General features: G+C 41.3%; 1 protein-coding gene across 1 annotated transcript in view; it reads left to right on the top strand.

Moving 5' to 3' along the window:
• Positions 1-19,991, top strand: part of ITIH2 (inter-alpha-trypsin inhibitor heavy chain 2) — a 38,027-nt gene extending 18,036 nt beyond the window's left edge. The window contains exons 10-21 of the mRNA XM_061181648.1: positions 1,604-1,772; positions 2,739-2,864; positions 4,249-4,430; positions 5,310-5,495; positions 5,869-6,008; positions 7,829-7,998; positions 9,834-9,971; positions 15,035-15,148; positions 15,589-15,787; positions 16,345-16,517; positions 17,764-17,875; positions 19,844-19,991. Coding sequence (XP_061037631.1) covers positions 1,604-1,772; positions 2,739-2,864; positions 4,249-4,430; positions 5,310-5,495; positions 5,869-6,008; positions 7,829-7,998; positions 9,834-9,971; positions 15,035-15,148; positions 15,589-15,787; positions 16,345-16,517; positions 17,764-17,875; positions 19,844-19,991 — 1,857 coding nt within the window. The remainder of the gene's footprint in view (positions 1-1,603; positions 1,773-2,738; positions 2,865-4,248; positions 4,431-5,309; positions 5,496-5,868; positions 6,009-7,828; positions 7,999-9,833; positions 9,972-15,034; positions 15,149-15,588; positions 15,788-16,344; positions 16,518-17,763; positions 17,876-19,843) is intronic.
• Positions 19,992-26,817: the final 6,826 nt, after the last annotated feature.

Raw genomic sequence — 26,817 nt, 5'->3', positions numbered from 1 at the left:
TGTGGGGACCACGCTATATGTTGTAGGATGTTTAGCAGCATCCCTGGCCTCTATCCACTAGATGCCTGTGGCACCCACCCTCCCAGTCATGACAATCGAAAATGTCTTCAGACATTGTCAAATATCCCCTGGGGAGAAAATTACCCTCAGTTGAGAACCACTGCTCTAATACAAGAGTTTTTTCACCCCTCCCTCCCCCCCTTCCTTCCTTCCTTCCCTCATGTAACAAGTATTTATTAAGCACCCACTATGTGTCAGGCCCTTAGTTCATCAGCGAAGTCTGAGATGACTATTACACACCCAAGTGAACATGTTAAGCAGGCTGCTGGCTCTACAGATCTAGTGCTCAGAGGTGAGATATTGAGATAGACACTTAGGAGCCACGAGTATGTAGAAGGTATTCACAGCCATGAGCCCAGGTGAGAACATCAAGGAGTAAGTGTAGATAAGAGAAGAAAACCAAGAGTCAAACTTACACTATTCCAGTAATTAGAATAATCTGAGGAGAAGACGAGGAAGCAGCAAAGAAGACTAAGAAAAAGTAGCCAATGAAAGAAGAAGAAAACCAAGAGTGTCCAAGGCTCTGGAAGAAGACGAGGAAGTTATGTTAGGAGAGAGGGGTGACCAGTTGGTCCAAACGCTGCTCAGATTGAGTCTGATGAGGTGAGAATAGTCCACCGGGTTTCACAACAACCTCGACGAGCGACGTTTCAGTGGAGGGATGATGGTGCAAACCTGAATGGAATGTGTTTCAGAAAGAATAGGAAAAGAAGATTTGGAGACAGTATGTTTAGACAGTTCCTTCAAGGAATTTTATTGCAAAGGGAAGTTGAGAAATGGGGCAAGTGGGTACGTTATGAGGTTTTTAAAGGAATGAGAAATGATAGCATGTTACTCTGTTTATGGAAAGGTACCAACAGAGGGAAATTCAAGAGGCAGGAGAGGCAAAGGGCAGTTGCTAGAGCCATGTCCTTCAGTAGACGAGAGAGAATGCAATCTAGGTCACAGGTGGATGGATTTGCATTAAGCGGAAATACAACTACTGGTTCTTCTACATTACCAGGCGGGAAGGAAAAGTTTATGGGTACAAGTACTGGCAGGTGGGATTTTATGGCGGTGGGAGTTGTGGAAATTTTCTTCTGATTGCTTCCATTTCTCAGTGAAGTAGGAATCCAGGTCATCAGCTGAGACAGGAGAGGCGGGTGTTGGTGGTTTGAAGGGGAAGGAGATGGGAAGCAATAATTACGTGGTAGTGGATGAGAAGGCTGAGTAGATGCACTTGAGAAGTACATTTGATTTTCAGGCACCACAGAGGGGACACCTGAAGCTCATAATCCTCAACTTAAAGTCAAGCTAGTGAGACTGGTCATGCATGACAAAATAAGACAGTAAAAGTTTACGTATCAAAATACAGACAATACATGTTCAGAATACAGGAGAGGTAGATCTGTGTTGACTCAAGTGGATTTATATGGTTTTCTGGAAAAATTATAGCTTGAGCCAGTACTTGAAAGATGACTAGGATGAATTATTGGTCTTCCTCATTTCATCTTAGGCTTAGAGCTTATGTATTAAGACCCTTCTCTATTCTCTCTCAAAACAGACAGTGGAAGCAATGAAGACCATATTGGATGATCTACGCACTGAAGACCATTTCTCCATGGTTGATTTCAACCACAATGTTCGAACCTGGAGAAACGATTTAGTCCCAGCTACTAAAACACAGATTGCAGATGCCAAGAATTACATTCACAAAATCCAGCCCAGTGGAGGTGAGTAGGTTTAGCCCACAGCCCAGTGAGAAACTTCCATAGGATTCAAATCTTGGTTCACTTAAGAAATATGATTCCCTACCCCAGTGGTCTTTGCCCAGTCTGCAGTGGTGTGCTTTAAATAATACATTTATTATTAAACAATGAATACTATGGTCGTGGTGAAAGCATAATCCATACCCCATCCCACACACATTTTTAACCATTCCATCCTCAGAAAAGGGTGTCAGTAAGTGATACTAGCCTTCTTATGACTCGCATAGCAAGAGAAAGACAAATACCATATGATATCACTAAGATATGACACAAATGAACTTATCTATGAAACGGAAACAGACTCACAGACATAGAGAACAGGCTTGTGGTTACCAAGGGCGACAGGGACGTGGGGGAGGGATGGGCGAGGAGTTTGGGATTAGCAGATGCAAACTATTATATACAGGATGGATAAACAACAAGGTCCTACTGTATAGCACAGGGAACTATATTCAATATCCTGAGATAAACCATCATGGAAAAGAATATAAAAAAGGAATGTATATATATGTATAACTGAATCACTTTGCTGTAAAGCAGAAATTAACACAACATTGTAAATCAACTAAACTTCAATTAAAAAAAGAGAAAAAAATCACATGTCATAACACATAATTGTTTACAGAACAGTGTCCAAGTATGTCAGCAAGGCTGAATTAGGTAACTTCAGTTTGGTGGTTAACAAAATGACTGGTGCTTTGAAAGGGTTAATTCATCTCTAAGGGAACCATTTACTACAAAGTGAATATTTTATTCCACTGGGGGATCTGGACCAGCCTGGTCAAAATTTGGAAAGCAATCGAATGATTTGGGTACTGAATAAACTATACATGAGTCGTCACCAGACAGATGAACCTGAACCCAAGACGTGATTGTTTCTGTGGAAAGTAAGAGTATGTAACAGAACGGCACATTCTATGGCTTTCACAGGGACGAATATCAACGAAGCACTGCTGCGGGCCATCTTTATTTTGAATGAAGCCAATAACTTGGGACTGTTGGACCCCAATGCAGTCTCGCTGATCATTTTGGTGTCTGACGGCGATCCGACAGTAGGCGAGTATCATTTACATTTTTAGTGATAAATATTTTTACTCTCGTTGCTTGGGAACGTGATTTGCTCAAAATGGGAACTCAGATGGCATTTGCCTGAGTGTCTAAACCATTTTAAAGCCATGCTTCCTAAAAGAAGGATTCTTTTGACCCTGAAGCATTCACTCCACTTAAAGCAGTCCCCAGACGTTTGGGGGCAGGACGCTCTTGAATGCCTCAGTTTCCCCTCCACAATGTGGGGAAACTTGCATTTGAATTTGAGTCATATGCTGTGAGGATTGCTGATACATACTAGTGCAGTGTGTTTATTTCCTCAGCGTAAGGTGTGTGAGGTGGTGTGTGGAGTGTGTGTGTTGAGGATGTATCCTCTGAGTCTGCAGTGACCTGTTCTCCCACTGTTCTCCAAATTTCCCCCATGTACTCACTGCACCTGGGCAGGTTACTTCTCTCTGATGCATCCTGTGTGTTTTCTTATCCACACAATGGCTCGCCATCTCCCTGCTTCTATTACATATAGTGTTATTTTCATTTGCTTCATTTGCGTCTTTACACGGACAAGCATCAGTGAGAGTGAATGCTAGATTGAGCTGTAGTCCGTCTTGTAGACAAGGATGTACCTAACTGCCAGACACAGCTCAGTGGAAGGAGAACCAGTGATGCAATCCTGACAACGTACCAGAGTTCTAGAAAGAGGGAGAGCGAGGCAGAATGGCAGTCGTTGTGTATTTGTTGTAGATTCAGTGCTTGGATCAGATGACTTTTGAAATTCAATTTTAGAATAAAATCCTAAGGAAAAAAAGGAAATAAGCTTAAAAAATTGTCAGTTTCTTACTCCTGACCCTCAACCATCCATTTCCTGTCCCAGGAGACAGTCACTGGTTACCAGTTTCTTGTGTATCTTTATAGAGATATTCTATGTGTATCTGTATACTGTATATACATGTACACACAAATATATGAAAATATATACACACACACATACATACATGTATACAAATGCATCCTGCATACACTGACCTTCACCTTGTTTTTCTCCCCTTTAAAAATGTGCCTTTGAGATCATTCAGTATAAACACATAAAGAGTTGCCATGTTCTTTTTTATAACTGCATAGTATTTCACAGTTTGAATATGCCATAATTTAACCCATCTCCTTTATCGGTGTACATTTAAGTTGTTTCTAATGTGTTGCTATATACCACTGCCCGTCCTTCATTTCAACATATATGAGGGCATCTCTAGGGAAAATTCCTAGAAGTTGAGTGACTGAGTCAAAGCATAGGTGCATTTTGAATTTGGACAAATTTTGCTAAACTGCCCTCCATGGGTTTTCCCAAATCTTGATAGCATTGCCTCCTCACTCCTTTCCTTCCTGTCATCATCTTTAGGGGAATTGAAATTGTCAAAAATTCAGAAAAACGTGAAGCAGAACATACGAGAAAACATCTCCTTGTTCAGTTTGGGGATAGGATTTGATGTTGACTATGATTTTTTGAAGAGACTCTCCAACGAAAACCATGGGATCGCGCAAAGGATTTATGGAAACCAGGACACTTCTGCCCAGCTCAAGGTAACTATTTTTTCTGTGCTTTTTTTTTTTTCTTCACTTGAAATCATTCAACTAGCAATATCTGATGCCTAAAAGAAGATGGCTGAATTTAAGTAAAAATTGTCATCATGTCAGCTATATTAGGTCACAAGAATCGGGGAAGTGTTCTATTCCTTTCTCATGCACCCCACCCCCACTTGTACACCTGCAGTAACAGTGAGATGAGAGGCGGTAAGGTGATGGATACCAAGTTCCCTACTCCCTGGACAGGTCTCGGGAGACACCATCACAGCTTCTTGTGTCTCTCCAGTCCTGCTAAGCCGTCGGTCCTCCTAATCGTCATGGGCACTGTTCTCCCTTTAAAGTACGTTAGCATCTTGGAAATCAACTTTCTATAATGCAACACAAATCAAACTATAGCCTGTACATTTCCTTAAATATAAAAGATATCAATTACTTGTTTCTTTTGACTAAATGGACAAGAAAAAATGAAGGAGAAGAAGAATATACTTTACTCCACCCTCTGTCAGTACCAGGTACCATCTATCAATAGCAGGCACCATATTTAAACCTGGGGACAGGTAAGAGACAGGTTCTAATTTGGGGATATCCACCCAGCTGACTTATTATGAGAGTCCCTGAGCTTTTCATGCTCGTCATAACAGAAAGAAAATATGCTGGGCTCTTAAATCAAGAGTAATATTCTTAACAAAGTCTTGATCGTCTCTGTTTCAGTTCATTGAATAACTATGAGAATTTTCCATAGCTTTCCACAGAGATCCTGGGAGAATAAATTGAGCGATGTCTGCTAAGCACTTGAAGAATCTCAGAGAAAAATGCTTTAGATCTATAAAGTGATATGAAAATAATGATTTCTCTGTTTTTTTCTATGAATTGTAGAAATTCTACAACCAGGTCTCGACTCCCTTGCTCCGGAATGTTCAGTTCAACTATCCCCAAACACCAGTAACAGATGTCACTCAAAACAGTTTCCATAACTATTTTGGAGGCTCAGAGATCGTGGTGGCAGGAAAAGTTGACCCTGATAAATTGGAGCAGTTACAGAGTATTATCACTGCAACTTCGGTACTTCTACTTACCTGCTTATTCTAAAAATACTAATTGTCCCCTTAGTATACAAGAGACATCTTGTATATTAACAGGCTGATACTCTGAATTCCAAGAATCATGTGGGTATGATAAAAGCAAAAAGCGAAAGGGAAGGCCTGAGAATATCTGTGCCATCTTCCCAGCTATTGTGTAAATCCTTACCTTTTTCATCCCAAACTCTAGAGGTTGGCACTTACTTCCTCTTGTGTATTCTTTTGGATTATTTTGCATTCCCCTTCAAGTTGCCTGCTACCCTGATTCACTCACCGTAGATCCTTTGGAAAATGTGAATTGATTAACTACAATTCTGCCCCACTGGTGTCTTTCAACTGAACCTTCCATTGTCCAGGCTAATGCAGAGTTAGTCTTGGAAACCCTGGCCGAGATGGATGGCTTGGAGGATTTTCTATCCAAAGACAAGCATGCAGATCCTGATTTCACCAAGAAATTGTGGGCCTATCTGACCATCAACCAACTTCTGGCTGAACGGTAAGAAGACCGTACACCACAGGGATTTGCGAAAGCAAAAGACTTGCCTTGGATACTTGACATAATAGACAAAAAAAAAAAAAAGAGTTTGGAACCAAGAAAGGCAGCAAATTATTACAGGGTTTGGAGTATTCATTTCCACTGGTTTCAGGCAGTTTTAACTCAAGCTGGGTTCACTCTTTTTTCTTTTTTCTTGACATGTAACATGCATACAATAAAGCATGTGAAGTGCATTCATTTTAAATGTACAGTTTAATGAATTTTTACGCACATCACCCACGTAATCAGCACCCGATCCAGACACGGAACACTTCTTCCATTTCTGAAGTCTCCTTCATTCTCCTTTCCACCCAACACCCACCTCCCACCTCGAGTAGAAGTCACTATTTTGACATCTGTCACTATCAATTAGTTTTGTCTATGATGAAATTTCATATAATGATACAAACTGTATTTTTTGTTTCTGGCTTCTTTCACTCGATGTGATGCCCGTGAGATTCATCCATCTCATTGCTATGGGTATCAGGAATTCATTTGCATTTACTCCTGAAAATAGATTATTGTCCAAAGAGAAATTTACGCTTATGCAATTCTGATATCACATAAGGAAGGGCTTCCTATAGGTACCTGTTTCATCTCTGGCTTCTCAGCTGACTGGTATTTAAATGCTCCAATATAAAAACTATATTTCTAGAGTAATGTATGGTTCTTTGATCACGTGTATCAGAATTACAGGGGGGTGTTTGGATAAGAAAACTACTGTTCCCCAGCCCGCCTCCACCTATTCGATCAGATTCTTAGGAAGAGGGAGCAGGGTGGTGTGAACGGGGCTGGGAAAAATGAAATACGGCTGTATAACTGTGCTCAGAGAGAAAATCCTTAATGTCAGTACGATTATAAAACAGACACAAGATTGTAAGCTGTGGCTTTAGAGTGAGTGAGAACTGTCCCTGCATCTTTACAGAGGCAACTGGGTGTATGTAAAGGTACATAGCAAATTGCTGCAGACGTTAAATATTGATTTTTAAGAAAGAATCCCTGTAAAGTGGATCAGTGTTTGCCATTGAGCAGTGGGTGGAAAGGATGAACAGGCAGAGCACAGGGCATTTCTCAGGGAAGTGAAACTACTCTGTATGACACTATAATGATGGATACCTGCCATTATACATTTGTCCGAACCCATAGCATGTATAACACAAAAGTGAACCCTGGGTGATGGTGATGTGTAGATGTAGATGTATCGATTGTAACAGATGTACCACTTCTACTGGGAGATGTTGATAATGGGGGAGCCTGTCGGGTGGGGAAGGGGCAGGGAGTATACGGAAAAGCTCTACTTTCTGCTCAGTTTTGCTGTGAACCTAAAACTGCTCTCAAAAATAACTTACGTAGACTTGTTTCCAAGGGGGAGGGGGTCGGGGGAGGGGTGGAGTGGGAGGTTGGGGTGAGCAGCTGTGAGCTATTACATCTGCTGAACAACAAGGTCCTACTGTAGAGCACAGGGAACTATATTCAGTATCCTGGGATAAACCATCATGGAAACGAATATGAAAAAGAATGTATATATATGTATAACTGAAGCACTTTGCTGTACAGCAGTAATTAACACACAGAACACTGTAAATCAACTATACTTCAGTTAAAAAATAATAATAATCTGTTGAAAAATTCCTTAGGACTGCATGGATAGACAAAATACTAAGCTTCATGAAGCCAGTTAATTCTGTTTTACCTCGTGGTCCCCAGGGTCCCAGTTGGACCCAGAAGTGGTGGAGTTAAATCTAGTGATGCTGTCCAATGTCTCTGTTTCCTGAGTACAGGAGCCTGGCTCCTACAGCTGCTGTGAAAAGGAAAATTACAAAAACAATCCTGCAGATGTCTCTGGATCACCATATAGTGACCCCCCTCACATCCATGGTGATTGAGAATGACGCCGGGGATGAACGCATGCTGGCAGACTCCCCTCCACAAGACCATTCTTGCTGTTCAGGTGAGTCTGCCTACCTGGTGGAGAAATTTTTCATAAGATGTTACGGAAAGGGCTTCCCTGGTGGCGCAGTGGTTGAGAATCTGCCTGCCAATGCAGGGGACACGGGTTCGAGCCCTGGTCTGGGAAGATCCCACATGCCACGGAGCAGCTGGGCCCGTGAGCCACAATTACTGAGCCTGCGCGTCTGGAGCCTGTGCTCCGCAACAAGAGAAGCCGCGATAGTGAGAGGCCCGCGCACCGCGATGAAGAGTGGCCCGCGCTCGCCGCAACTAGAGAAAGCCCTCGCACAGAAACGAAGACCCAACACAGCCAAAAATAAATAAATAAATTTATTTTTTAAAAAAAGATGTTACGGAAAAACCCAAACGAACTTTTTGGCCAACCCAATATTTTTTTATAAGCCTAAGTCCTGATAAGCCTTGTTGACATAGATAAAAGTAAACAGGAATGGAAAGAACTTGGCTATAGCAGTGGCAGTCACTTATCTGAACTTCTTTGAAGTCATATACAAAACTCATATAGAATCTAGTACTCAAAATATTTTTAATGGTCTATCAGATGGACAGGTCAGGCCCTACTCCAATCCTGTTGAAAGCAAAGAATTGAAAACTGTCTGACTTACAAATAGATTTGTTTCCTAGACATTGGAGTTATTCCATTTTGGGGCACTACACCGATTTTCAAATGGACACTTAGTTCCCGGGAGGTTTTTGGTGAGGCAGGCAGGAAAAAGGTGTGCCTTCCGTTTCTAAACTAGGAGAAAGGGGTTTTCTTGGGAAAAATATATATGGAAGCTAAGAAGCTCAAAATTGCCATAAAAGCTATCCATAATCTCTGTGTCTTGTGGAATGTCCCAAGGTACACCCAAGGGCATGTGTGCCCACATTTAGAAGAGCTTGGTTTACTCATCTTCTTCCTTCCTCCCTTTCTTAGCGACTGGTCCTGTTATAACAATCTTGAGAATGACCAGCATTCACTGGAGGGATCGTTTTCTGCATTTTTAATTCTGTCCAAGTGAGATGCCAACTTTATGACAGTGGTCCAGGCTTCAAGAAACTCTTACTTCTGACTTCCAGTTACAATAGCCTGGAGCCTCACAGCTAAATTTATGCAGGGAGAAACTCATGCTAGATGACCTGGCATTTATAGGTGATTTTATATCCCCTGGTTAAAATGCCTAGGTGAACTGGCATTTTTTCTCAGAGACAAGGAGCTGACTGCATATCAGAAAGCCAAATGAATTTTTTGCAACCAGTAGGAGATATTGGTTGGTTGGGAAACTAAATCGTTCAGATTGTTTTGTTTTGTTTTCTTTTTTATTGAAGTATAGTTGATTTACAATATGGTGTTAGTTTCAGGTGTATGGCAAAATGATTCCATTTATATATATATGTATTTTCAGATTATTTTCCATTATAGGTTATTACAAGATATTGAATATCGTGTTACACAGTAAATCCTTGTTGCTTTCTGATTGTCGTTTGGTGAGTAGATAGGAATAGATCCGAGAAGATGCCGTCCAGAGTCTGGCTGGACCTCATCTCCCCAGTTTATGGTGAAGGCACAAGGTCCTTCCCCAACCTCCGAGGGCTGGTTCCTCCTACTACAGACCCTAGCCCGGGACCCAGACTCTGCAGAGAAGCCTACAGCAGGCCCTCACAGCATGATGACAGAAGGAGCTGGAAGATAGAGAACTCAGGAATAAAAATAATGGGAGAAAACCTTAGCTGAGAACCTCTGGGGTCTGTCTGCATAAAACAGATTCTTGATATTGTAAGCAATGTCCATGGAAAAGTAAACCCAGAAACTAATGGATACAGTTTTTTTCTATGCAGGTGCCCTGTATTATGGCAACAGAGTTGCTCCAAATTCATTCCCACCTTGGGTGAACCCTTCACCGACGCAAATGGTCCCAATGCCCGCGGTTGGCGCTCCAGTGCTTGAGACAACCCCTCCTCCACACGTGATGAGAGGTAAGGGAACTTCCACAATGCTTCCACATCCCAGATCTCAATTGGACCATAATGCCATGGAGCATTTGTATACGTTTAAAAAATCCTGGTAAAACTGGGAGCCTTTTATAGGCATCGTTGCCTTCCATGGAAAGAAGATGGCCCCGTATATTAGTCAGCTTGGGCCACCAAAACAAAATACCATAGACTGGGTGGTTTAAGCAACAGAAGTTTATTTATCCCAGTTCTGGAGGCTGGGAAGTCCAAGATCAAGGTGCCAGCAAGGTACATTTCATTTTCTTCATTTGTAGTCAGCACCTGTCTTCCTGTGTGTTCACATGGCCCCTTTGTGTATGCACTGGAGAGAGAGATAGAGGGCAGGCTCTCCAGTGTCTCTTTTATAAGGGCACAAATCCCATCATAAGGGTCCCACCCTCATGACCTTGTCTAACCTTCATCAGCTCCCAAGGCCCCACCTCTAAACACCATCATGTTGGTGGTTACAGCTTCAACATATGAACTGGGGGGGGACAACGCATTCCATAGCACCCCATTTCCACCTGTACGAGGCAAACCCTCTGGGATGGAAGAGATGCACCTCTCATGTGGGGAGGGCCAATGGGTATCAATGGAAAGGACATCTTCTTTGGAGATTGTTCATGACACTCATTTGAACTTCAGTTACTTAACATTTCTGCAGTTCACTTCCTTCATTTTGAAAACAGGCATCATGATACTTACGTAGCTATAAGTACATAAGTATCATGATGTAAGCTACTTACATAGCTGTCGATTAAATGTGTAACCATCTTTAAAGAGCTGGCATGTTATAGTCACTCAATAAATAGGTGTTTTGTTTGTTTGTTTTTGGCCGCACCATGCAGCATGTGGGATCTTAGTTCCCCCGACCAGGGATCAAACCTGTGCCCCCTCCAGTGAAATCGCAGAGTCTTAACCACTGGGCCACCAGGAAAGTCCCTAAATAGGTGTTATTATCAATTTTATAATAAAAAATACTTGAATGTTGTTTCCTATATAACTGCATTATCATACATTATTTTGTGGGGTTGTTTGTTAATTTGCTTACTTGATTTTAATCAACAGCATATTTGAAAATCCTAGTTTTGCTCAGCATTTAAAAATCTTTCTACCAGTGGTTTCAGTGGCAGGCATGGGTAGCAGATGCAATCGTGTGAAAGCCAGGAAAATGAATTTCCTCGTGAGAGTCCTGGCAGCTGCAGCTGGCTTCCTTGTGCAGATTCTTTCTTTGCCTTCTGGTTGTCAACCTCTGCAGGGTCTTATTTCTCAACCAGAGAGGGGAGCTGCCTGGGGGAAATAGGAAACTATCTTCTCTCCTTTTCCTGGTCTGCGCTATGCCTTTCAGTGAAAGGGATTTCCACTGCCTACCCATTGGCTGGTCCCATGTAGAAAACTTGTGCCCCTTTTCTGCCTTTTACTTAGGAGTAAATTTCAGCATTCAAAGAAGGAGCACATCCCTCTCCCTCTTGGAAGTTCCAAAGTACCAGCTTAACTCAGGTGGTTTGCAGTTTAAATATCAGAGTAGCTTCTGGTGTAGCTTCTTAGAAATGTGCTGCTTTTCTAGACTGCTTGGAATGTAAGACTCTTCTATCCAGAAATCCTCAGAACTGATTTCTCAGGACTGTACACCTACCACTCACCCGACATCGAATTATAACAGAGAGAACACAGCAAGGACTTTGAATCGATATTTATGATATCTTTAAATATCTTTAATAAGTATCTTGATAGAGATATTTTAAAACATCCCGCCTCTACGACTTAGCTCTGAAATTGTTATTTGTGGGCCCAAAGTGATCTTCTTCTTCACGCTTTCATTGGTGGTGATGCTTCAGACAGAGGTCCCTCCACTCCCCTCCCACATCACCTCCAACTATGGAGCTTTGGTGAAGGACTCTGCATGTGACTCTCAGAAGTGACAGCCTCGTAAAGTGGCACATGAGGAGGGAATCTATGTGACCAAGGTTGCTGTGCTTGCACAACGGCCAGTTTTACTATGTGTTTCCAACGAGTGGCTTCTGAGAGCAAGACCTGATTGCAGTGACAAGTTCATGAGTCACTTAAACTGTTCCTTTGCAAAATAAAACTTTCGTAGAAACATGTAGAGCCCGAGCCAATTTATTTTGAAGTGTTCTTCTCAGTAAGAATGCAGTGCTTGACTCCGAGTTTCTTGTCTCTGCTGTATGAGGCAACCAAAAGGACAAGGTCTTGAGAGTCAGACAGTTCTGGGGTCAAACTCTGCCCCCGTGACCTTGGCCTGGACACTGAAACATCTATAGGTCTCAGCCCACCTTCAAAATGGGGATGATAATAACCTGCAAGGTGGTTCTAAAGTGGGTTCCTGGTTCCTAGGAGAAGCTCAGTAAATGCTGGCTAGTCTTACACCCATTAACCCCAGGTCCTCAATCTCCCTCCAACCTGATCAGAATGGAAGGCTGCACAGACTAACTTCAGTATGATCCTTTGTTTCTGGTAGACGTCTATCAACTCATCACGGCAGTACTGATTCGCTGCTGCTCACCAAAAGGTCTGATGGATGGGATTTAGGTTCATCAAAATGGCAAAACCCATCATTATCTTTAATGAAAGCAATTTCCTTCAAGCCAAGTTATCTCAAAACACCCTATTTGTGTAGAGGAAAGAAGAGGCTATCATAATAAAATGATTTTTTTGATTAAAAAAACAAAGAGCTGGGAACCTTTGTTGCGTGTTTTAATGATGCCCTCTCATGCCCAGCTCCTACACGAAATCAATTAACCAAGTATTTATTGACTACAGAGCATGAGCTTGGTGGTGTGAGGGGTGCAAAGAAGTACAAGATTTTGTTCCAGTTCTGGATGAGTTTATCCTCCATTTCGAGTTCCCAAACACACACTTGAAGGGGCATATCAGGATGGTTGGGAGAATGGGCATGTAATCAGACGGCGTGGCTTTGCGTCATAACTCTGCCACTTATTAACTCTGTGATGTGACCTCGGGCAGGTCACCTGTCCTCTGCAGGACTGCGGTGAGAATTAGTTAATATTTGCAAAGAGCTTTGTGATAGCATCTAGAAAACAGCGACCTCTCACTGGGTGGTAGCCTGCTCTTCCAATTTTATTCTGGAAAACACAACCACTGCAGGTCTTAAGTCAAACCTTCCTCTTCAGTTTCTTCAATTCTGAGGCTAGAAGCCTGGAAGTGCTAAATGACTCCTCTCCACTCGGTTACCAGATACTGTGGATTCTACCAGATGACTCTTGAATTTCCCCTCCCTCGCCAAACCCATTCACCCACCATGCTGGTTTTTGCATTTAACATTTCTTGCTTGAATTACTGCTGCCTTAGCTGCTAAATGATCTTCCTATGTCTACTTTCTGATCCTTAATTCATACTGCGACCAGTAATTTTCCTAAAATGAGGGTCAAATCATATCACATTTTTCTCCAAAACCTTCAATAGCTCCCCAACAGAATAAAGGTCCGTTCTGTGGCCTGGTGGTCCACGGTCCCTATGACCTATATTCTTAGTCTTATCTAAGACTTCGCAAAAACCCATCCTCTAGTCATCTTGAGTTACTTTCTTAACAAATCATCAACTTCTCTCCCTCCATGCCTTTCCTCATTCTGTCCCTTCAGAATAAAATATCTCTCTGCTGTGTCTTTTATCTACCTGTGTTTTCCTACCTTCAGGACTTAGTTCAAAAGCCAACCCTTTTATAAAGCCTTTCTCCACTTACCTGGGTGGAATTGATCATCCTTCCATCTTCATTCCCAGAGCAGTGTGCTTGGGCCATTTTTCAATCATATACTTTAGTCCATCTCACATTAGTGGTTGTGTCTGCCTTCATGAAAGAAAAAATGATGTTCTGTTAAAGGGAAAAATTATTCATGACATTTGTTAAAGCACGGTAAGGAACAATTTATTCATGATGGGTGTAGGGACCACTGCATTGGGGTATTGCAGTGCAGGAGGGAGATTAGACTCAACTCTGAACACACCATGGGAAAGTGGGAATTTACAGACAAAAACCAGGCTGGGGTCAGTAAATGGAAGATTACTAAGAGGAAACATCATAGGAAGGGGGGCGTTCTGGTTAAACTAACCTAACAGGATTCTTGCTGAAGGCAGGCCAGGTAATCAGACCTCACTTGAGGATGGTAGGGGGAGGAGGAACCTGAATAGATATCAAGGGTGATCAGATTTGGAGGGCGGGGGATTCTAGCTAAACCTACTTAGGAGGATTTTTGCTAAAATAAGACAATGTAGAGAGGAACGTGGAAGTCCAAAAGTTGAGGTCAAACTTGAAGAGTTCAGGGAAACCTGAGTAGAGTTAGTCCCAGGAGAGAGTCTTTGTCACTCCTTCATTAAATTGCTTCTCTCTTCAAGGTAAAGACCATGACTTATTTATAGCTACACCAAGCATTGCCTAATTCAGAGTTTTGCACATAGTTTGGTTTTTTTTCTTACCAAATATTTGTTGAATGGGTAAACAAACAAACAAAAAGGATCAGCCAGAATAATGGTGTCTAGTAACAAAGGAGTACTTTCTTGGGAATAGCTTGATCCTTCATTGCTCTTGGAATTGATCAATATTAATCTGTATGCCAAAAGGTAATATTGTGTCTTTTTTATTTTTATGCACTGTGTATGACTACTTAAAAATACAGGTATTTTACCTGTTTATACACACAGTCACTGTATATACACATATGTAGTGCATTTGTAGTATATATTATATATATAGTGTGTATGCTTGTGTTTCTGATTCCTTATGTCTTTCTTATTCATTTTTTTCTCTCTAGCCTGGAATATATGTGATAGCTACAAAACGAGTATACACTATATTTGTAAGATAACCTAGAACTCTGATGGCAGCTCCATGAGGAAGGGACAGCGCTTGGACCACTGGGTCCCTGGAGCCTCGAACAGTACCTAGCATATAGTAGGAGCACAATAAACATTTGTTGTTGTGAAATTAAAGATGTTCAGGAATAAAATACTGTTCAAATTAACCTTCCTTTCTATGATTTTGTTTGTTTTCATTTTCTTTGTATATTTTCCAGTTGAAAATGACCCACACTTCATCATCTACCTACCAAAAAGCCAAAAGAATATTTGTTTCAATATTGACTCAGAACCTGGAAAAATCCTCAACCTTGTTTCTGATCCAGAATTAGGTAAAATAAAAAGATATTATATTAGAATTAAACTACTAGATCATGGTCATTCTTCACTGTCACTACCTGGGATTTCTTTCTTTCCTACCTTAATAAAATCTTATATATATATTTCAAACTACTCTTTTCAAACTCTGATAGTGAGAAATGAATTATAAATATATTCCTAACTATTTGAACTATTATAGATAAAATACTCTGAGTATGAACTAGCAGAACTTGTTGTGATATGATTAATTTAAACCATAATAAAATAGTTATAAAATGAGAATTACAGAGGAAAAAAATGTTATGTAAATCCTGAAGCTAAATAAAAAAATCATTTTCCCATACTGTCAAGTTTTATAAATTTGAATTATGGTGCCCATATGTGCAAAAAAAAAAAAGAAAGAAAGAAAATGAGCGCACAAGACAGAAAAAAACATTTTTTTTCCTTGCAGGGATTTTGGTCAATGGACAGCTCATTGGTGCCAAGAAGCCCAAGAATGAAAAACTAAGCACCTATTTTGGGAAACTGGGATTTTATTTCCAACGTGAGGACATGAAAATAGAAATCAGCACCGAGACCATCTCCCTGAGCGGGGGCTCTCGAACATCCGTCTTGTCCTGGTCCGACACGGCCCACGTCCTTAACCAGAGGCAAGTACAGTTACGTCCAAATTAGGGCGTATCTTTGACACGTGACTACATCAACAAATCCAGACATGCGTGACACAAACATAAAACTCAAAATCATTATTTTAAATGTGAAGAAGTCAAGGTTCAGAAAAAATTTTGTTACTTCCTGCCCTGCTCCTGGCAGTAGAGTCTATGTGGTTTGGTCACAGTGTGTCTCAGTGCTAGCCTGGCACCTGGCATACAGTAAGTCCTCAATAAGTACATGTTGGACATGTGAATGAATCCATCAACTGAAATCCAGCCCAGTGTGTCAGAGTGCTCAGAAACACTATGATTTTGTCCCATGAGTAATATCTTCCCATTAGTATCTGTTTATTGTTGATACGGAAATGTATACATTGACAGAATTTCAGCGCTGGGAGATAAATCAACGTTCTGTGGCCAAAATGTTGTAAAGCTCTTAGAAAACTGGGGGGATTGTACGGGGCAGAGTGAAGTCATATTAGGGGTGGGAGAGGAATGACATTCTAAAACGAGTCTGTTCTGGAATCGTTAATTCATTTTTGACTTCCCACCAGGGTGCTTGTCTCGGTGAAGAAAGAGAAAACTGTGACTATCACCCTGGATAAAGAGATGTCCTTCTCTGTTTTACTTCATCGCGTTTGGAAGAAGCATCCGATCAATGTCGACTTTTTGGGGATCTACATCCCCCCCACAAACAAGTTTTCTCCTCATGTACACGGGTTGATAGGTAAAGTGTCCGTGGACCATCTGGCAGGTGTGGGACTGACCACCCTAGGTCTTGAGCAACTTTGGCTCAAGGTTAGAACATTTGGTTAGAATGTGGGAAAGTGACAGGTATGGACTCAAGGGTTCAGGGAGGACCCACACTCTGTGCGCTGGTCTTAATTTATGAAGATGCCTGAGTGGCACACGAAGAGGTCAGTGTCGCTGAGAGTGTAACATTTACCGTTGCTCGCGGTTTCCATAGAAACATGAGACACATCTCACCATGCAGGGCCACGGGGAGGCCAGGTTTGGGTCAGGAACCAGAAGCAGAAGCAAGAGGTAGGCCCAGGCCAGAGCCTTTATTGGGGTTTCTGTGGCAAAGACAGGACAGAGCAGGATAGTTTGGGGTTGGCTAGCTTAATAATTTCAGTGGGCATTGGGCTACAGGGTGGGCTTTCCTTGCCTGGCACCTGGCCCTGGAATGATTCCTTCTGGGGCTCCCAGGCCAGAGACAGGAGGTCCGGCTCTGGCTTGGTTCGTTTGCAGATCCCCGCCATGCTGCCGGCTGAGTCCTTTGCTCTCTTTCAGAATTGGCTTTCCCAGGGAGGCGCAGTCTCTCCCCAGCCAGACGGAGTTTTTAAGATGTCAAAACATCCTAATACACAGAGAATAAAAACATGGTTCCTACAGCCCGACACAGCAGTGCAGGGCGCCTTGTAATGCTATCGCTGGGACTATTTGCTGCTCCAGACAAAGTTTCCCAGGGCTGGGATTTCATCACATACTGGGCAAATTAAAAGAAGGGATGGATACATTGTAAGTTTTATGCTGAAGATTTTTTTCTCACTGAAGAGAAGTGAACTGGTTTAGGAAGTCTGTGATAACAAGCAGGGCGTCCAGGTCAACCTTCCCTACTTTTTAAAGAACGATGGCAATTTAAGCGTACTGTATAGCATCACAAACCAAACGTGTTTCTAGATTTGAGCTGTACTCTCAGGTGCTGACCTTTACCCCCACCATCAGGGTGTTCGATTTTACTTAGGGTCCAGTCGATCAGACTCATATGTCAAATGACCATGGGGTGAGCAGCATGGATTTGCCCTCAGAAAGAACCCATCCCCATCTGCATCCTTTTCCGCTCAGTACATCTGTCTACCCCAGAAAGTCTAGATGGGGGGGCCAAAATGCAGCTTGGATCACATGACCAGGCTGTCCTTCTGTCTTCCCTTGAGTTACATGTAAATAAACGTCTGGACTTTGTTTCATAGGCCAGTTCATGTATGAGCCAAAGATACATATCTTCAATGAGCGACCAGGAAAGAACCCTGAGAAGCCAGAGGCAAACATGGACGTGAAGGGACAAAAGCTGATTGTCACCAGGTATGTCTTGGATGCATACTACGGGAACAAAAAGGGCTCCTGTTAGGATTGGACTCACACGGCCAAATAGAAGAACAAGAAAAGCCATTTCAAGCTTTACCTGTGTCACACTAAACAATTCACCAGGAAGAGACACATACATGGCATTGGCGTAAGGACACTGCAGAGAGTCCATCCAAAATGCAAAAAATGACCAGGTACATAAGTACGTACCATCAAATGCCAAGATTAATTAATCTACTATTCTCACCTTCGTACATTAGAAGCCATATGGCCACAAGCTGGATAATTGAAAAAGCAGATCAAAGGAAGAAATCATAAAAATATCTACGTGCCTTAGTGCTAGCGAAAGAATGTGTAGATTTTTACATAAGCCTAGAGCTTTCTTTTTGAGTATTTATCCACTGAATGCATGTTTGTGTTTGAATCTACTGAATATGTCTTGGTGTAGCTTTTCTTACACAAACCGTATCCCTATGTTTCATTTTGAAGTGAAAACATAGATACCTGTAAAGCATCCTGAGTGTAAAATTTTTATACGTCTTTTTCATTTTTCCCAGTCTTTTACAGTTGTCTCACCCAGGCCTAATTTGGTATCATATTAAAGAATTCGGGGCCTTTTTAGAGTTTTTACAAAGCAGCCAACTTTGCTCGATGAGAAATGACTCTTTTGGCACACGAATGTCATTGGCTTCCATGTACTTCATTAAACCATAAAATTACAACAATTAAGCCATAAAATTACAATAATCATTAAACCATAGAATTACAACAGTAAAATAAAATTACCACAGAAATAGATTTGTGAACTGAAACAACGGGCTTTTAGTACACTACTCAACTAGTATGGGTTTACCAGAGATCAGTGAGTTACCACTGGGCGTCAGTAAGCGTGTTTCATAGAAGCAACGCTGAGCACAGTTGATCACAGTAATAACAAGTTATCTGAGGTTGGTAAACACACATCTACTCTATGCTAATGACCAAAGGTAAAGGCTGGGCCCCATTTTCATCTACTGCCAGCACCTTGTGACGCACAGCGGAAACTAACTCGACCCGTGGGCCACGCGCAAAGATGTATGTTTTAAAGCTCATTAATGGCAATATACCGTATAACTTCTTTACCCTTAAAACGAAAGACATGAATGTCTCAGGAACAGCCGGCGTCGCCCCTAAGTAGAACAGTCACCCCTGCAGTCAAGGTGAGAGGCACCTCAGATTCATCCTGCAGGGAACCTGCGAGCTGGAGCTTCGTTTCCACCTTCTTTCCATTTGAACGTTATTTCCGCCCCGCAGCCTCCCTGCAGTAGCCTCAGCTCCCCAGAGAGCACGATGGCTGGATCCTCTTCCAGCCTCACCAGATAAACACAAGACACCCAGGAAATTGTGAATTTCAGATACTCGGGACATACTTCTGCTGAAACATGAGTGGTGTTTATCTGAAATTCAAATTTAACTGGCATCCTGCGTTGTTATTTGCTAAATCTGGCAGCTTCTTCCTTGCTCTGGGCTAATTTGGAGACTATACCAGCCCTAGGCAACCTTGAGGACACAGCCCCCAGCCAGTTCCCACTGCCCCCTTGTCCCTTTCCCCATGTCCAGAAAGAGGACTGCCTCTGAATACATGGGCCTCCCCTCCGCTAAGGCGGCAGGGAAAAAATGAAAAAGGAAAGTTAATTTGCACTCTTTACCTTCCTGGAAAAGTCCATATCGGTCAATCTCTAGACAGGTTATTTGAATTTCTAAGGACGCACTGCTTATTGTCTGTCTTTCTAAACCAAGCCCCAGACTCTGGTGCTTTGTATGACTTGGGGAAGACTTGGGGAACGGGGATGGGACACGGAGGTGTTAGCAGGTGCGGTGCTAGAAGGGGGCAGAAAACAGAGAGGGAGAGTGTGTCTTCTTTCTGGATACACAGGCTGGCCACGCCCCGGTCTGTCCTAACCACGCCCACCGTTCTCCTTGCAGAGGCCTGCAGAAGGACTACCGGACAGACAGAGTGTTTGGGACCGACGTTCCTTGTTGGTTTGTGCACAACAGTGGGAAAGGCTTCATCGACGGACATTACAAGGATTACTTTGTGCCTCAGCTCTACAGCTTTCTCAAATGGCCTTGAAAAGTTTATAGTTGGGGAAATTCTATGTATAAATATACATTTTTTTCCTGCCACCTTTGTAGTCATTCTTGAGTTTGAATAATTAAAAACTAACCAGATATCATGGTGGTTTATAAAACCTGTTAACACATCTGAAGAAAATAAATACTTTGCAAAGAAGTTTTAGGATGTTGTTGCGTTTTCAGATGGGAAGGTGTGTTAATCGAGGTCGTGCAGAGGAGGGCTGCATTGGTGAGTCAAGCTGCCGTCCAGACGGAGTCCTGGGTTTGGCATTTACAGTAAGGACTTCACTGTTTTTAGTGTCAGGTCCTCAACCTTGCAACTGAATACATTAGTAGGTTGTCAGTTACATGGGAAATTCAATTATGAGGTTATTTGGTGAACTTGGAATAAGAACAGGGGAAGTCACTTGTTTTGTAGTTATATATATATGCATATAAAGCCCTGTCACCCTCTGTAGGGATAACCTTGCCAAGGTACCTATGATGCCCATGATGCTTTGCCAAAATTCCCTCCTTAGTGTTGGCCTCAGAGACCCTTTTTAGTCCAAGAAGCCTGTATTAGGGTTCTCCTGAGAAAGAGAACTAGTAGGATAGCTATATCATATAATACACACATATATAAATGTACACACATACACAGTTGGCCCTTGAACATTGTGGGGCTTAGGGCTGCCAAAATCCCACACAGTCGAAAATCAACAAACTTTTATCTCTGTCTCAAAGACAAAGGAATTGATAGATGACTCACCCAAGGGCAGGAAACTGAAACAGTTTTTTTGTTTGTTTTTTTATAAATTTATTTTTTATTTTTTATTTATTTATTTATTTTTTTTTAAACATCTTTATTGAAGTATAATTGCTTTACAATGGTGTGCTAGCTTCTGCTTTACAACAAAGTGAATCAGTTACACATATACATATGTTGCCATATCTCTTCCCTCTTGCATCTCCCTCCCTCCCACCCTCCCTATCCCACCCCTCTAGGTGGTCACAAAGCACCGAGCTGATCTCCCTGTGCTATGCGGCTGCTTCCCACTAGTTATCTATTTTACATTTGGTAGTGTATATATGTCCATGACACTCTCTCACCCTGTCACATCTCACCCCTCCCCCTCCCCATATCCTCAAGTCCATTCTCTAGTAGGTCTGTGTCTTTATTCCCATCTTGCCACTAGGTTCTTCATGACCTCTTTTTTTTTTTTTTTTTTTTTTTTTCCCTTAGATTCCATATATATGTGTTAGCATACTGTATTTGTTTTTCTCTTTCTGACTTACTTCACTCTGTATGACAGACTCTAACTCCATCCACCTCATTACAAACACCTCCATTTCATTTCTTTTTATGGCTGAGTAATATTCTATTGTATATATGTGCCACATCTTCTTTATCCATTCATCCGATGATGGACACCTAGGTTGCTTCCATGTCCTGGCTATTGTAAACAGAGCTGCAATGAATATTTTGGTACATGACTCTTTCTGAATTATGGTTTTCTCAGGGTATATGCCCAGTAGTGGGATTGCTGTATTTTTTATTTATATTATTTATTTTTGGCCGTGTTGGGTCTTTGTTGCTGCACACGGGCTTTCTCTCGTTGCAGTGAGCAGGGGCTACTCTTCGTTGCGGTGCGCGGACTTCTCATTATGGTGGCTTCTCTTGTTGCAGAGCACAGGCTCTAGGCACGTGGGCTTCAGCAGTTGTGGCACGTGGGCTCAGTAGTTGTGGCTCACAGGCCCTAGAGCGCAGGCTCAGTAGTTGTGGTGCATGGGCTTAGTTGCTCCGTGGCATGTGGGATCTTCCCGGACCAGGGCTCGGACCCGTGTCCCCTGCATTGGCACGTGGATTCTTAACCACTAAACCACCAGGGAAGTCCTCAAACCCTAGTTTTTTGATTCCACATACTGTGATCTCTAATTAAACACAAACTTTTCCCCATACTTAATTTTAAAGATCTGTAAAATGAAACAACAGGTGCTATATTTGTTTTTTAAAAATCCACATACAAGTGGTCCCATGCAGTTCAAACCCATGTTGTTCAGGGGTCAATGGTGTATATATATATATATATATATATATATATATATATATATATATATGAAGAGATCTATTATAAGGAATTGGCTTATGTGATTATGGAGGCTGGTGCAAGTCTGATCCATTATCATTCTGTGCTTTCCTTTGTTTATAACTTTCCTTTAAATCTATTGTGAAAATGGATATATGTTCAAAGGCCAAAGTGATGAAATTGCACTTAAAAAAATTTTTAAGGTACATTTTTATGAAGCTTTCCATAATTTGGTAAAAACCATTTTTCATTTTAGAAAGTAGACAAAACTACCTCTTTTTGGACATACCCAACCAATATTTGAGAAAGCAAGTGATCATCTTTTGACATAATTGTCAAAATATTAAACATGTGATTATTTCTATAATTTCAAGAGAACCTCAGTGCTGAAGAGGTAAATAGCATTGCCTTTTAGTTTCATTCCTCTATAAAAATTGGTCACCTATGGCACCTATGATTTTTTAAAAAATCTATTACATCTTTTCTATCCCTATTTCAAAAATACTAATCTTAAAATGCTAATATTCAACACAAACTTCAAAAGTGGGTTCTTATACTGGTTACTTTGTAAAAAATTTTGACCTTAAAACTGCTACCTTTAGCTATAAAAGGTTAGTTCTATTCCTAGTATTTTACATGTGCTCAGTAGTTTTAAAAATGATGAAAATCTTGGGGTGTAAATTTACATGCAGAGTGCGGAGCAACACAGTCCTAGCAAAAGAAACTAGATTTAAAATCAAACCCATGTTATTCAAATTATCAAAACTTTTATTAATAGCTGGTGTTTTAAAATTCATTTCCTGTAAAAATAACCTTATTAATACTGTTCACGTGTCCCTCTTGAGACCAGAAAATTGCCTTCTCTATATAATTAATTTTGAATTATAAGTGAATAATCAATTTTGAATTTCAAATGAAGAAACCAAATTAATGGGAATCATTGGAAAAGAAGGAACTATTCCACTGTCTACCTCTTGATTAGTTCTGAAAGTATTATGCTCTCAGTGATGAAGAAAAACAAGTTGACAATTATCTATGTTTATTCGTTGAAGCACCTTGGAACCCATTGGTAATTAATCAATATTTAATTTTGTATAAAGCTGGGGTATTACAGGGCTGGTATTTGTCAAATATATTCCTCTTTAGGACAAAAGTAGCCTATCGTCAAAGCTTTTTGTATGTATCAATCTAAACAGTTCCCATTAAACCAATTAGATATGTATGTCTTATTGTCAGAACTGTCAGGAAAATAAGAGCCTTTGAGAAACAAGACTGCATTCAGATCATACTTCTGTCCTAAGTTTGTTTGTTTGTGTTTTTAAATACCTGAAAATTAAACAAGGCTTCTTAAGAGTTGGAAAATTGGCAATCCAAAGAAATAAGTAAAAAAAAGGGAATTAGAGAGTGTCTCTATGTGTAGTAAACATGAACTATGAATCAGCAGTTATTTTAGTACCTAATGGTATGAGGTCTTATGCAAATCATTCTACTTGCTTTAAAGGATCACTTAATACCATAAGGAGGAGCATCTTCTCTTCAGCCTTATCCCAATCGAAAGAGATGTAAGACTCCAAAGACCCAGTAAGATGAAAGTAGAAATTACCTGGCTGCCTAGATACATAAAAATGCTTATATGCTGTAATAATTTAGTAGTCTTATTCCTTTCTTAACACTTTTTCAGGGAATTCCCTGGCAGTCCAGTGGTTAGGGCTCAGCAGCCGTGGTCTGGGTTCGAACCCTGGTCAGGAAAGTAAGATCCCGCAAGCGGCAAGCATGAGGCATGGCCAAACACACAAACAAACAAAACAAAAAAACCCACTTTTTCACACTGGCAAAGTCTACATGGGTGACTTTTTCTGAAATATCCATGTGAGAGACAGAAAAATCAAGGATGCTTCCTGTTAATGGTATAGTGATTCAATTACCCAGTTAACGTTTCTGGGGTCACTTCAGTCAACCTAATGACGAACTTACAACGAAGGCTGAGCCATATTCTAATCCTGTGATCCCATTTCACCAGAGTGGGAACTGAGGTATATACGGGTAACAGTAAAGGTCTCTCACTGCAGTACGTCAAAATCAGGGCGGGTTTTTTTTTTTTTTTTGGCTGCACCAGGTCTTAGTTGCGGCATGTGGGATCTAAATCCCTGACCAGGGATGGAACCCGGGCCCCCTGCATTGGGAGCGCAGAGACTTCACCACTGGACCGCCAGGGAAGTCCCAGGGTGGGTTTTTAAGTAGCTACTCCAAATTAGCTAATTTCTCTTTATCGGCTAATCATTTCATTTGAATATCAATCCACTGAACATTTCAATTCCTACACGACACCCATCTTGGGCCTACACCTGCTTCTCACCCTTTTATCTCCAGCACCTCCTGCAATCGTTTACTTATGGGAGGCGCTTTAGTAAATGTTTGTTGAATAAATTCACTCAAACGTGTCAGCAAAAACTGATAGGCAGTTAGAAGTACACAAGGGGAAAAAGAGCAAATAAGGCAATGGGATCTGATGGCATTCCTAATGAAGAAAACTCAAGGAATTTGGTTTCCTAAGATATCAATGCCAATAATTTGATATGACCTCAAGCAAGCTGGTGAAAAAGAATAGCTTTCCAAAAACTGAGAAGCCACAGACTGAGAGAAAATATTTGCAAAAGACATTATCTAAGACTATCAATCATCCAAAATATACAAAGAACTCTTAAAACTCAACAGTAAGGAAGTGAATGACCCAATTTAAAAATGGCAAAAGACTTGAATAGACACGATATACAGATGGCAAATAAACATATGCAAAGATGCTCAACATCATATGTCATTAGGGATTGCAAATTAAGACAATGAGATACTACTACACACCTATTAGATGCCAAAATCAAGACAATACTAAATGCTGGTGAGGATGTGGAGCAACAGGAACTCTCATGCACTGCTTGCGGGAATACAGAAAAGAACAGCCACTTTGGAAGTCAATCTTACCATTCAATCCAGGAACCACGCTCCTTGGTATTTCCCCAAATGAGCTGAAAACTTATGCCTACACAAAAATCTACACACGTAGGTTTATAGCAGCTTTATTCATAGTTGACAAAACTTGGAAGCAACGAAGATGTCCCTCAGTAGGTGAATGGATAAATACACTGTGGTATATACAGATAAGGTGGTATTATTCAGCACTTTAAAAAAAAAAAGAGCCATCAAGCCACGAGAAGACGCGTGGAGGAAACAAATGCATATTACCAAGTAAAGGAAGCCAGTCTGAAAAGGCTACATACTGTATGAGTCCAACTATCAGACATTCTGGGGAAGGCAAAACTATGTAGACAGTAAAAAGATCAGTGGTTGACGGAGGCAGGCAGGGGAGGGGGGCTGAGCAGGTGGACGTTTAGACTGATGCAGCTATTTTGCATGACACCATAATGGTGAATATATTTCACTATAAATTAGTCCAAGCCCATAGAACGTACAATCCCAAGAGTGAACCCTGACGTCAGCTACGGACGCTGGGTGAGGATGACGTGTCCATGCAGGGTCATCAGTTGTAACGGATGCACCATCTGGTGGGGATGCTGATGGTCGGGAGGCTGTGGCTCGGGGGGCAGGGGGCACGTGGGAAATCTCTACACGTTCTGCTTAATTTTGCTGTGAACTTAAAATTGCTCTAAAAAATAAAGTCTATTTTTTTTTTTTTAAAAAAGAATAGCTTACGATGCTTTAAAAAGAAAAAAAAAAGTCAGGGAATTCCCTGGCGGTCCAGTGGTTAGGCCTCTGCGCTTCTACTGCAGGGGGCCCGGGTTCAATCCCTGGTCGGGCAACTAAGATCCTGCAAGCCGTGTGGCTCGGCCAAAAAAATAAAAATAAAGAAAGAAAAGAAAATAGAGAAAAAAGTCTACATAAGACTTGATTTTAGGTGTCTGCAGTCACTCTGCTTAACATAACCATATTGGCCTCTAAAAACTTACAGGAAAAAAGGTTCTACAGTCTAGCATCATATTTTTGTGCTTCAGACTTTTTTCAATTAAGTTGACCTTCAATAATGCTACTTTATTTTATTCTGCGATAATTTCAGGAAGATGCTGGAGAAAAGAATTAAACGTGGGCGGTAGGGATGAAACATGGTTTTCTAAGAAGAAAACCACTGACTTGATTCCAAACTTACAGATTTGGGGGAGGCCTATGAAATTTGTCATGTTTCATTTCTCCACTATAATCAGGGAGAACCATGCCCCTTATGGAAATTCCTCAGGTCACAAACGCTCGCCCCCATTTACTGACACTACTGCTTACTTCCGTTTATCAAACACCTACTAAGTGCTGGGCTTTACGTCTGACACTCCATATGCATTTTCTGTAGTTCTCACAACAACCCTGCCGGGACACACTACTTTTGACAATTTATACATTAAAAGCATTGAAATTCAAGAACGTTAACTTTCCTGAGATGACTTAGCTAGTGAATAGAACAGCCAAAATTCAACCTAAAGTCTGCCCAACTCCAAAACCCAGCTCCTTTCCCCAGTACGATGCTGTCCAGCTATTTCGGAAACGCTTTAATTCATCCCAGAACATTTTCTGTAAAGCTACTGACATCATCCTATTACTATTTCTTTTGCTGTCTCCTCTGTCTCTGTTCACCAGCAAATATTCTCCCGCCTTCTGATAACAGATTTATCACCCCTCCCCTAAGGGTGGGGTTCAAGAGGGATGGCCCATGGGTTGGAATACAATCCAAGTCTGGCCAGTCGGTAGTATTCCAAT

This window comes from Eubalaena glacialis, chromosome 2 (genome assembly GCF_028564815.1).
Source record: "Eubalaena glacialis isolate mEubGla1 chromosome 2, mEubGla1.1.hap2.+ XY, whole genome shotgun sequence".
NCBI classification, from domain to species: domain Eukaryota; kingdom Metazoa; phylum Chordata; class Mammalia; order Artiodactyla; family Balaenidae; genus Eubalaena; species Eubalaena glacialis.
The sequence above is the reverse complement of the archived record's forward strand: the minus strand, read 5'-3'. Positions and strand labels throughout refer to the sequence as shown.